The sequence below is a fragment of the Zalophus californianus genome, chromosome 12 (genome assembly GCF_009762305.2).
Source record: "Zalophus californianus isolate mZalCal1 chromosome 12, mZalCal1.pri.v2, whole genome shotgun sequence".
NCBI lineage: Eukaryota > Metazoa > Chordata > Mammalia > Carnivora > Otariidae > Zalophus > Zalophus californianus.
This window is the reverse complement of record NC_045606.1, coordinates 38,637,633-38,650,710: the sequence shown is the minus strand read 5'-3', so window position 1 is coordinate 38,650,710 and position 13,078 is coordinate 38,637,633. Positions and strand designations below refer to the sequence as shown.

The window sequence follows — 13,078 nt, the reverse complement described above, 5'->3', positions numbered from 1 at the left end:
GGGGTGATGTGTACTGTTTACAGGTGGAAGTAGCTGAATGCCTGTAGTGTAAGCTGTGGGAGTTGGGAAAACTGGGTAAAAGGACTAAACAAGGGGAATAGGCCCTATGATAATTTGTAATGATGATACGTAGTGAATTACACTTGGATTTTTTACAATTATTCTTTGTCAACAGAACATATATGTATTTAGAATTTTTGTTAACAAAATTGGAAAAACAGTTAATTTCTTTTAAAAGAAAACTTTTTAAAAATGAGAAAATGGTTCATATTCATTGGCAAAAATTTAAAAAGCAGAAGTATGTAAAGAAAAGTAACTTGTGATTCTGCTGTATAGATAAAATCCATATCTATATCTCTATATAAATATATATTTTATATACCTATCTATGTATATAAAACTTTTTCCTTTTTTTTTTTTAAAGATTTTATTTCTTTATTTGACAGAGACACAGTGAGAGAGAGAGGGAACACAAGCAGTGGGAGTGGGAGAGGGAGAGGGAGAAGCGGGCTCCCCGCGGAGCAAGGAGCCTGATGCAGGACTCGATCCCAGGACCCCGGGACCATGACCAGAGCCTAAGGCAGATGCTTAATGACTGAACCATCCAGGCGCCCCTAAAACTTTTTCCTTAACATGAGAAAAAATACTGTTTTATCCAGTTTTTCCCTTCACCTCATATGTTAGGAAAACCTTTTCCTATAATTGAATGTATTTCTACAGTATTTTTATTGTCGTGTGCTGTTCCCGTGTATGGCTGTTTTTACAGTAATTTATCTAGCCACTTCCTATTATTGGATGCTTAGTTGTCTTTTCTGCTTTGCTCATATAACAACATTGTAATGAGTACTCTTGAACCTGCTTTTTTGCATATAGCCTGCAATGTTTAATCATATTAAAACTTACAAAAAATTGTAAGGGAGAGAGAGGCTTCAGGTCACTTGTAAAATCTAGTCCCAAAGAAGGATTAAATACCATTTTAAAGATGTGGGAGCTGTGTGATCCACTCCCTTGACAGGGACCCCTCCTTTCACTGGTGCAAGGGCAGCGGGGCACCTTTGTCAGTATATTCATATTACGAAGAATGCATCTCTATGAGTCGAAGGAGCAGCCTCTGACATTTTTACTGTAATCACAAGGCAGACCACCCAGCCTTGGTAATGAGCTGGTTTCGCAGACTGAAGAAAACTGTGTTTTCCGTGTTCAGATTAATATGTTCTTACATTTACAAAATTATTTCATTATCACCTCTAAAAACTGGGGCAGAAAACATCTCGATTTTTTTAAAATGTAAACTATTGAGGTATAAATCAGGTGCACAAATCATAAATGTACAGCTCCATTAACGTTCACAAAGTGAGCACACACATTAGCGCCCCAGAAGCCATCTGATGCCCCTTCCAGTCATTACCCACCCCTCCTGAGGGTAACCGGTTGTCTGGTTTTCAGCTTTATAGAAATGGAATCATAACACTGTGTTTTCTTGTGCCTCATTTCTTTCACTCTTGCTTTAGTTGTTAAGATTCATCCCCGTTGTTGTATGTGGTTGGTGTTAGTTTATTCTCATTGCTGCGTTGTATTCCATAGTGTGACTGTACCACAGTAGTTCATTTATACATCCTGTTGGTTGACGTTTGAGTTATTTTCCAATAACTGTTGGTTGATGTTTGAGTTATTTTTTTGCTGTTGAAGGTAATGCTACTGTGGACATTAAAATGCTAAAGCATGTTTTTTAGTAAAAAAAATACATGTTTCTCTACACACATTTCTGTTAGAGACCTATTTATGGTTGAAATTGCTGTGTCTGTGGTTCCGTGCATGTTCTGTTAGAGGAGATACTGCCAAGCAGCGTTCTGAAGTGGTTTAACAGTTTACTCTCATAACACCAGTATTTGAGAATTGCATTTACTCCATGTTTTTGCGAATACTTTTTTAATTGTCCTGTGTAAAGGTTAGAGGTATGGCATTGTAATTTTATTTTGCACTTTCAGTGGAGTTTTTTTTTTAGGGGACAGCAGCTTGACAATGATTCTGAAGGTTACTTGCGGGAAAAAAATCAAACCCTGATCATGGCCCAGAAAACTCCCGAGAGGAAAGTAGTACAATGATTTTAAACTTTCCTTCATTCGACAGATATTGAACACGTTTCACTCTCTGCCTGCCACCAGTCCAGGACCTTGAGGATGCTGCAGTGAGAACCCCAGGAAAAAATCCTGTCCTGACAGAGCTTTCTCTCTAGTTGTAGCAAGTAAGATGCATGCAGTCTTGCAGGAGTAGACAGGTCAGTTGGCAAGGATTCCTGCGGCAGGGATTGCAAGAGCTGTCAGCGCGTCCTGTCATCTCTCCATGGAATTTGGGGGCAGCCCCAGAGGGGAGCCTCTACCTTAGGAAGCCATTTGTTGCCAGCGGATGATAACTGGTGTTGAAGATGGACTTACTTGCCAAGCTGCTCCCTGTTGATCATATGATAATTAGTTTGTGATACACATGGCATCCTAAAGACAGGGGAAGGGAGAATGATTTCATTTGTGCTCCTGGGACAACCAAGAGATTAAGTGGAAAAAACTAAAGTTGGAGGATCCTTAGCTCAAACCACATAAAAAAATAAAGTAACAATGTATTGAAACTTAAAAGATAAACCTATTTAAAAGCTAAGAGAAAATGTGGATGAATATTAGTCTTGAGATGAGGAAGGCTTAGCTTCTAGACTTAGAAGTAAGTAATGGAAGAAATTGCAAAGGAGGAAAAAAAAATCTACAGACTCAATTATCTACAAGTATCAAACTGGATAAATATTTGCAACAAATCTGATAGACAAAGGGGGAAAAGGGCATGTTCACACACTGCTGGTGGGAGTGTAAATTGGTACAATCTTTTCTGGAGAACAGTGTGATAATAAGTATCAAGAGCCTTCAAGTTCCTCTCCTTTGACTCAACAATTTCTCTTCCAGGAGTCTAGCCATTGAAGATTGCCAGGAATTTGCACAATTGTTATATACAAGGCTGGTTACCTTAGCTTTGTTTAAAAACACCCCAAACTGGAAAATAACCTAAATGTCTACTGGTGGGAGAAGAGTTAAATTGTGTTTTTAACTAAATTAATTACTCGCTGCTCTAAGCAAACATAGGTATGATTCTTAATCATAGGATTGCTGTAATTAGCAGCGACATCTTTGTACTTCCTGTCTTGTTTTGCCTCAGGAAAATCAAAATATAATTCTTCTACATTTCCGAAAAGCCAATTCAATGCTGAGTGAAGAATAGTGGGATTCTTGGACCAGTTTTGAGCTTTTCTTTTGTACCGTGCTAAAAAAAAAAAAAAAATGTTAAACGGAAACGGATCGTACAGAACATTTATAAAGTGCTTATTGTGTGTAGCACATTGTGCTAAGTGTGTTACATGATTATTCATTTATTTCTATCATCGACCTTAAGAAGCAAGTAATGTTATCCCCATTTTACAGGGGAGGAACCAGAGGCCAGGAAAGTTTTACTTATCTGAGGTCCTACAGGTGGTGAGAGGCAAAAGCAGAGCTCAGCACAGGCCAGGCCTGAGGGACTCCAGAGCTTGTTACTGAGTATCTAAGCAAGAGTTTGTCCTGCCTTGGAATTAAAATGTAAAAATAACAAGTGACTTGTAGAAATAATTGTAATGGGACTTGACTCTGCGGCAGCTGCGGAGGGAGTGGAGATACTATGGTTGCACTTCCCTTCCCGGGCGCCCCCAGGGTGCCCCCACATCACTGTGGCCTCCGGTGTGGTTGCTGTCATCCGTCTCCCCTTGTTCTTCGAGTATCTCATGGAATTCACCTCCCCACCCCCAAATCACTGTTCTGTCCCCAGGATCAGCAGGCCCTCTGCTGTGCCATCAGGATACCGTATGATCCCATGTTGTTTCTCAGCATTTCTCACGGGCCCTGGGACTCCACAAAACAGGAATGAGCAGCTTCCTGCTTGGGGCGCTGGAATCTATCACTAAAGGCAAGAGGAACACCGTGAAAAAGCATCGAGTGCACCTAATTCTCATTGACCATTTCCACGCCAGAATGGAGAAGACACTAACTAGAGGAGCCTTTCATATCTTCTTCCATAAAATCCCACAAGAAGCCATACAGTTAATAGTTTGCTTTCCAGCTTAGCTTATTTGTCCTCCTTTCTTGCATTATTCGTGCCCTTGAAACAGGAATGGGGGCAAAAGAATTAGGTTGTTGCCATCCATGATTTTATAATTAAATCTTTTTTTTTTAAGCTGTATGTCCTTGCTAAAAAGATGTAATTTGTCTTTCCAGATTTCTGTAAACTAGGGTTTCTCAGTATCAGCACTGTTGACATTTGGGGCTGGATCACTCTGTTGTAGGGGGTCGTCCTGACCTCTCCCAACTAGATGCTAGTAGCGTCCCTCCCCCGCGGGTTATGACAGTCAAATTTGTCATCAGACACTGTCAGATGTCCTCTGTGGGGAAAAATAAATACAAATGGAGGAAGTGCAGGGCTAGCGAAACCTCGCCCACCCCTCCCCTCATCCCTGAAAGGCAGGAGGAAACCTAGAGAGAAGGCTGGGCCTCTACTTAGGTTGTACTTGGCTGTTAGGGGATGTTGGTGTTTATAAGCTGGACAATCAGGCTAAGCTGCCCGCAGTTGAGAACCTGAGAACCACTGGTATAAACATAAAACTTGGCACACTTAACATGTTTTTGTTTTTTTATGAGGTGTTGGGAAATAACTGTGCTTGAGAAGAGTGTATTATCATATCTGATGTTTTATCCTTTGAATATTTTCAGATTTTTCACATATTGATCCCATGATTATATACTTTTGAGGGTAAAATATCTTTTATCTTTTTTTTTTTCTAAACAGTATGCAAGCATTGAAAAAAATGGTGAGTTTTTCATGTCTCCCAATGACTTTGTCACTCGATATTTGAACATTTTTGGAGAAAGCCAGCCTAATCCAAAGACTGTGGAGCTTTTAAGTGGTGTAGTGGATCAGACCAAAGATGGGTATGTTTGTTTTTAATTACCTCATTTAATTTTTTTGATTGAAATAGCTTTCTGTTGCTTTAAAGATTAGGAAGTTAATGAAAACTTTTCCATCTCAAGCATTTTCTCTACCTATTACAATTAATTCATTATTTTAGGAATAATACCTTTAACATTTCCTTCTTATCATAGTTGGGGATTCTATGTGTGTATTTTTTTAAGACTTTATTTAGGGAGAGAGAAAGAGCACTCTTGGGGGGGGAGGGGCAGAGGGAGAGGGAAGGAGAGAATTTCAAGCAGACTCTGCGCTGAGCACAGAGCCCTACGTGGGGCTCTATCTCACATCCCATGACCTGAGCCGAAATCAGGAGTCGGATGCTTAAATCGATTGAGCCACCCAGGCACCCCTATGTGTGTATTTTTTGACAGTAAGGAACTTCTTATAGTTTCAGAGACTTATTGTAGTCGATGAGTGGTATAAGATCTACTAGAATATTTATACATATATTGGTATTTTTCAAGGGAACTGTAAAAATTGTGAGTAAATGTAAAATATAGCTCTACGAACATAACTTTTCTATGGTCTTTCCCTCTGCTCAAATAACTTTTGAAATCTTCCATATGATTAAATAGTATGAATCTGACAGAATAATATGATGGTTCCAAATCACTAAGAAGGGCATTCTACCCAAGCTGGAAGAGACTGACACTTTGCTGAATGCCTTTGGATTTTTTTTTTCCCTTACCAGTGTTGTCAAATTTAAAAAATGAGTTTTTCCTAAGCTGTTTAAGATTGCAGTTGGCTTTTACCATTAAGTGTGGAATATTGAGACCCACACTCTTGGTAATACAAATATCAGTGTTCCCTAATAGCCAAGTACCATGTCCAAGAACTGGCCTTCTCCATAATAACTGTGGTAGACCCAGCCTCCTACCCTTGCTCTACCTGTCAGCACCCCCTTCCATAGATTGCAGTTACCTGCTGTTCCGGAGTGGCTTTCTCTACTCTGGGCCTTCTCTGTCACCTGTCTGATTTTTCCCATATGCGCTGGTTAAGATACAACTATAGTAAAATTTGTTGATGTATTGCAAATGCTTTCAGTTTTTACCAGCATTTCCCTTTTCTTATTTATGCGCCTGTGGTCCCATCTTCCATCGACGTAATCTCTAAAATGAAGGTCTTGCGGGTAGGAGGGAGAGGGATGGATATTGGCTGTGATACTTACAATAACATCCCGGAGAGCTGCTGGAGCATGCCTTCTCTGTTTATTATTCTGACAGAGGTTATTTGGGTTACTTCTGTTTTCTATCTCCACCCCAACACAGCATTTTTTGCTTGGTGGGAAAGTGTGTGTAATGTATGAGCAGGTGATCATTCCCTCACAGGGCCTCTGCTGGGTGGTGCTTGGAGAGGCTGATGTATATTTCACACTAGTCCATTGAAGCAAAAGCTAGATAGAACATAGATTTATTCCCCAGATGTATTTTTGGGGGGGGGGGGGTAATTTGGTTGCTTTCACACACCTTGTGTTCATGATTTGTAGGAAGTGTGACCAAGCTCACATACAACAAAAATGGTCTGATTCAAGGTTTAAGATTCATTTTTTTTTCTTACTTGATAGCTTAAAAATTCTTTAAATTACAGAAACATTGAAAGAATATAATGAACACCTATAAAGAATATGATGAACAAAGCATGCTCTGCACCTAGATTGACTAGTTGTTAACAAATTTGTCACCTTTGTCTTCTCTTTTTACACACGCATGCTTTCTATATACAAATATATGCATACACATCGTTTTCTTTTTTGGCTGAGCTATTTAATTGTAAACTATAGACGTCATGATGGTTTGGCATTTATCTTCTAAGAATAAGAACATTCTCCTACATAACCGCCATACCATTATCTTCCTTAGGAGAATTAACAGTGCTGTGAAGTATCTTCTAATTTCCGGTCTGTATTCTAACATACTGGATCTTTCTACCTGCCCCCAGCCTCAAATGGCTCATTGCTCATTTTTGTTTTTTTTGTTTTTAAATCTAGGATCCAGGCAAGGTTCTTTTATTATATTTAGTTGTTATATCTCTTTTAATCTAGAACAGACCCTTGCCTTCTAATGTTTTGTTTTGTTTTGTTTTTCCCATGATACTGACTTTTAAAACCCAGGCCAGTTATTTTATTGAAAGTCCCACAATACTGGACTCGTCTGATTGCTTTTTCAGGCCTGGATTCATGTTAAAGTTTTTGGTGCAGGTTAGGAGTGATTCTGTACTACCTATTGTACCTCCTCAGGAGGCATGTTGTCACAGCATTGGTGATGGGAAGTTTGATCAGTTGGTTAAGGTGGCATCCCCTAGATTGTACAGAGATCATTTTTGTTTGTAATTAGTAAATAGATCCTGAGACCATGTGCATATCCTGTCTCCCAGCAACTTTTCATCCACTAGTGTTAGCATGGATGATGATTCTTTCCTGAATTAGTTATTATGTTGCGGTTTGAAAAATGGTGATCTTTAAAAGATTTTATTTATTTATTAGAGAGAGAACACATGAGCAGGGGGAAGGGCAGAAGCAGAGGGAGAAGCAGACTCCCCTGCTGAGCAGGGAGCCAACACAGGGCTCGATCCCAGGACCCTGGGATCATGACCTGAGCTGAAGGAAGATGCTTAACTGGCTGAGCCACCTAGGCGCCCCGAAAGACAAGTGGTGATTTTACTAATTTTGTCATTTCTCCTGTATTTATTGTCTAGCATTCTTTGTTAAGAGAAAGCTTTCTTCCCTCCACCCTGTTTTCTTTCTCTCTTTATATCAGTGTAAAGTCCTGGAAGTTTTTATTTTAAATTCAATGAATTATAATCTAACTGTTATTCTTGTGGATGCTCAGCTTATCCCAATGTGGGCAGGGGGAGTCCCTTCAGTCCAACTCCAGTGCCTGTGAGTGCTCCTTGCTTCAGGCAAGTAAGATGTTCCACGCTCACTGTGGGTATTTCCTTCCTCTAACCTGGAAATCACTCTTCTTCAAGAAGTCCTGTCTTGGTGCTTTTAGGTTGGGAACGGTGCTTAGAAATAGAACGCTGGGCACTGGCTTATCGTTACTAGGTTGTTACTATTTCTCTGGCTTCTCAGTGGAAAGAACGGAGACATACACTTAAAAAAAAATCAAAACTTCATAATGACATTTCCTATTTAAATTTAACACGACAGGATTTTTTCTAATATTTGATCTCTTTCGGTGAACATATTGGTTCCTTATTTATTAAATTAATATATTTATGGGTATTAACTTATATAATTGTAATACCTTCTAATGTTTTTTTCCCCATTAACATACATGCTTTTCCTATTTATTTTTACAGGTACTCTCCAAAAATAATAGCCTTTGATTCATTAGATACAGTAATGTAACATACGTTGTACATACATAATGTAACGTGTATATTTTTTCAAAACTTATAACAATCTAAAATGCTGGCTCTGCTTTCCTGGTTGTGCAGATGAGCTAGCTGGGGCTGTGGGTTATTAAGCTGTTGGCCACCAAGCCTGGCTTCCTCCAAAGACCATGTAGCCTTTCCACCGCTTCAGACTGCCTTTTCTCTCATAATCTTGTCATCCTCTTTAACTTGACATTTTCTTTCAGATTTTGTATTATCTTAAATCTCAGTGTTTCAGTGTGACAGAGAAAATCTTAGATGGCCTCAATCTGTTGCCCTATGACTTTTTCTTCCTTCAGTGCAAAAACCTCAGTTTCAAAAGGGAAAATAACCACCCATAATCTTTTCACCTCGACACGATTATTTAGAATTTTTTCAGTGTCTCCTGTGATTTGTTAACCTGCATCAATATTTTCCATAATCTGAATGTATTTTAATTGCACTTCTTTTATAATCTTTTAGACTGAATCAACCAATTCTCATATTTCTGTATGCGGTTCATATTAACAGTGATAAATAGCTTCATCCTTTTCTATGAAATTATGTACCATACTTTATGAAATCATGCCCTTCTAGAGTTATTTCAGTTTTCTTTTTGTTTCTAGTTTTCCTTTTGTTTAATTCCCTTGAAAGAACTTAGAGGCATTCTCGATGCAAGGGTAGAAATATTTTAAGTCTCACCATATGTATTGTACCTCTTTTCAAAAGCATGGAGTAAGCTGAAGAACTTGTCTAAACTATTTAGGCTTTCTGAGCTAGTAGCACAGTGCTGGTGTTTGAGCCGAGACCTGCCTAAGACCCAAGCCTGTTCAGATGTTCACGTGCCATTTTCCCTAAGCCTAACCCTGACACACAGCTCCTCAGTATTTACTTCACAAATAGGTGTAAACATACATCTGTTCTCAATGTAAAACTGCGAATGCCTTCGTTTCCCCTTCCTTTCCCTTTCTTTGGAGGCATAGCATTTATCAAGTTCACAAGTCACAAATCATCTTCCCAAATCAACTACTGTTCCTTGAAAAAATTACACGATGAAGCCACATGTTGGCCTGTGGAAGCACAACACCTACACCGAAGAGAAAGCACTGGTGTGGGTGCTCTCTGTCTCTCCAGGCTCTTTTCACATCACTTGGCTGGCCAGAGGGATTTTGGTGCATAAGCTTAGTAAAGCTTTTGTAGATCGGTAGATCGGTAACTTTAGGATTTAAGTATGGTGGCAGCTGTGCTGACCTAGGTGTCAGGGTGAATTGAAATAGTTATTTCTGGGTAGATACTGGCCCACCAGCTGTGGTTTCTTGCATGTATAGACCAGGTCCTGCATATTTTCAGATCTCTGGTGTCTAGTCCAATATCTGGCCTGTTTCACAGCAGTTTATTGACCAAACATAGGTAAATCTACTAAGAAGTATTTGTTCCCCCTCCCCCCTTAAGTTATGAGAGCCCAGGTATATTGAGGAATGGAAGTTCTAGTTCAGTTTCTAGGTTACTTACTATAGTGGCTGAATAACGTCTACCTAGACATACCAAGTCATAATCGCTCGAATTTGGAAATGTGACCTTATTAGGAAAAAGTATCTTTGTAGATATGATTAAATCAAAGATCTCGAAATGAAGAGATTACCCTGGCTTATCCATGCCTTAAATGCTGTAAGTGTCCTTATGAGAAGTAGAGAGAGATGTGACTCAGACACTGGGGCCACCAGAGGCTTGAAGAGGCAAGGAAGGCTCCTCCCCTAAAGCATCTCCCTTTGGAGGGAGTGTGACCCTGCTGTCACCTTGGTTCTGGACTTCTGGCCCCCAGAACTGTGATGGAACAAATTTCTTTTGTGTTCAGCAACCTAGTTTGTACTAGTCTCTTACGGCAGCTCCGGAAACTCATACTCTCACGTACCCGTTTTCTCTGTGGTTTAGAAAGCCTGTAGTCACAACCGGCCTGATCGTAAACAGCCTTTTTTCCAGTAGTAACTTCTGGCCAGATCCCAATGTTTTCCAGGAGACCCCTGCCGTAGCCTGTCTCTGTGAGGGCACAGCCCCTTCCTGAAGGCTTCATTTCTGTGTGGGGTTGGGCCGAACTCTAGGCATGGAAGTTAAATGCCTGTGCACTGCATGAACTTCCCGGACAGGGATTCTGTTTTTCTGGAGCACTCTTCATTCTGATTCAGTGTTTCATTGGGTAGTGACTTGGTCACACTTCCATTCTGTGAGCTTCTGGCCCATTTTCTGAAATGCAGAGGCTAGTGTGCCAGGCGCCTGGGAAGTGCAGGACACAGTGATGGAAGAGGCAGGAACTGTGTGGGAACTTGTACTTCATGTCAAGGATTGGGGATCTGTACTCTGAGAGCAATGGGGAGCCATCAAAGGATAATTTGAGTCTGGGGGTTGGCACAATTTGCCTATGTTATAGCCTACTCAGAGTCTTTGATTTCACCTTTCCCCACCCCTCTTCTAATTGCCTGTTGTGTTTAGATTTCCCCAAATTGCACTGTTTTAATAGATTTAATAATGGGTTTAATCAATTTGTGAAGTTCCTTGAGAGAGAGAAGAAACTTTGAATGCCTGGTCCTGGAAACTCTCTGTTGGTGGGCCTCATGGATAAGGAGAGCTTGTTGCAGCGTTTGAGGAGAATGGAGAGGGAGGCGAGGGAGGGTCTCGAGGACCCTCTGTTTTAGGGGCCAGACCCTCTTACCTTAGCTGAACAGTATGAATTCTCTGCTTGATGTTGGATTTATTTGTATGATTTTTGATGTCTGTTTTAGATTTGTCATCATTATGTTTTTGTTTAAAATGGGAATGAAGCTTTCTTTGTGTATTATCCGAGGGTGATTTTTATACATTATTCACACAGCTATCTACCAAGAGCAAGTAAAAATAAATTTTGTGCACGTCCTTTTGAGCTTTGCTCTTTGTTGTTTATTATTAAGGGATATCTCACTAGAGAGAGCTGGGCTCAAAACTGTTTTCCCTAGTACTTGAACTTCTTACCTGGGAAGACTAAGTGGGGCCTGAATAAGCTGGAGGTATTGGATGCCTGGCCTCTTGGGCTCAGGATGCTCACTGACCAGTACAACCTGACCCCTGCCCGTGTGGGGTGGGCGCTGGCTGGCTCCGGCATCTAATCAGTTTGCTGAGATCATGTATGACTAAAAACATTAACATTTTCCATCTCAGGTATAGAAGTTCTTTGCACTCTGCACAAGAACAGAAGTTGGCTCTTTTGAAAAAAGGGATATCAGAAGTCCGGATTTCTTAATGAGCTAACATGTCCATTTTACCATCACAGCCCCCACTTTATTGTATTAAAATGATAGCTATATAATCAACACATAATTCCTTTCTCTTCAGAGGACAGAGTCCAGGGCCTGTTCTCATTTTTGAGACATGAGGAGTAAGAGTGTCAAAGAAGAAACAATAAAAAAGAAATCTAGGGTTTTAAAATGTGTGGCTGTATAAATCAAGTGTGTTCTCTGCCTTTCCCATGTTCACTCTTAAGCTGAGGTAAAAAAAAAAATATGGCCTTTAAATACTTCACAAGGTGAAGGAGGATATAATAATGTTGTTGATGATAAAATCATTTTTATATACCTGTTTTCACTTTGTGAGGCTGTTGCGATGAGATCCAGGCCTTGGCCACATGCTGGGAGTTAATGAGGTTTACAATTGGCAATGCTTAAAGAGTATTAGGGTAATGTATTTAAATATCAGCAGTTCACAGTCTGAAATGCTCATCATCTGTCAAATATAATCCGGAATCAATAAGAGGAGGTCTTTCAGTTTGCTAACGAGGAGCGTTTTCTACATACTAGGGTGGACACAGATTTCAGATAAACACCTGAAATTCACAAACTATAGAATTAAGCAAAAGCATCTCTTTCATTAAAAAAAACTTGGTAATAATCAACAGCAGTCACCTGAGAAGCTTAAATTTTCTTCTTAGTCATCAGACTCCCAAATTAATCTACCAAAACAAAAAGCCTCATTAGCAGCTCTCATTGAATCAGTGTTTTTTCTTTCTCTCAAGGTGTCTGATTAACCCCCTTTCTTTTTGCATTTCTCACTTTGTGTTAATATTTGATGTCTGAAATCATAGGGGGGTGCGTGCAATGTGGTGGCTAGACACTGTCTGCAAGGAGCAAATTAAAAAGAATTCTTAAAAAGGTTTGTATTATGTCGCTGGTATATTAGAAAACCTTTAGGAATGTCAGGTGCCTGGGTTTATTTTTCTTTTTAATTCGAGAAAGGGTTGATTAATGACTGGGTGTTGATTTCACTTCTCATTCATATGTGGGGACAGCCCTCCTCCTCTTCCCCCTTCTTCTACGTGCGAAATGCAGGCCCTCTTTTGGAGAGTGTTGCTGTCAAGGGAAGGTGAGAAATGGGGCCAGGGCTGGAGGGGGAGGGGTGGGGAAAGGAGGGTTGTGGATAGATGACAGCATAATGTAAGCTGGCGGGAGTGACTGTCGGGAGCGGAGCTCTGACATGTAGGAGAGAAAAGGAAGAAATTCTAGTGCATTGTCTGAGAAGGAGGTAGGCTCTTGTTGAGAATTGGGTGAGTTCATCTAGAACAGCTGTTCTCAAAGTGTGGTCCTTGGGCCCCTGGGAGTCTCTGAAAACCTTTTCAAGGAATCCGTGAGGTCAGAACTGTTTACCTAATAATACTAAGATTCACATC

At 40.1% G+C, this 13,078-nt stretch overlaps 1 protein-coding gene across 5 annotated transcripts in view; it reads left to right on the top strand.

Moving 5' to 3' along the window:
* SLC25A13 (solute carrier family 25 member 13) overlaps positions 1–13,078 on the top strand; it is a 184,720-nt gene that overhangs the window by 28,353 nt on the left and 143,289 nt on the right. For 2 of the 5 annotated variants that reach the window (XM_027573833.2, XM_027573832.2), the window contains exon 3: positions 4,855–4,997. The exons of 1 other annotated variant lie outside the window; for it this stretch is intronic. In XM_027573833.2, coding sequence (XP_027429634.1) covers positions 4,855–4,997 — 143 coding nt within the window. Of the gene's footprint in view, positions 1–4,854; positions 4,998–13,078 lie in introns of those variants that run through there. 2 more of the 5 variants (XM_027573836.2, XM_027573838.1) reach the window with 2 other exon arrangements.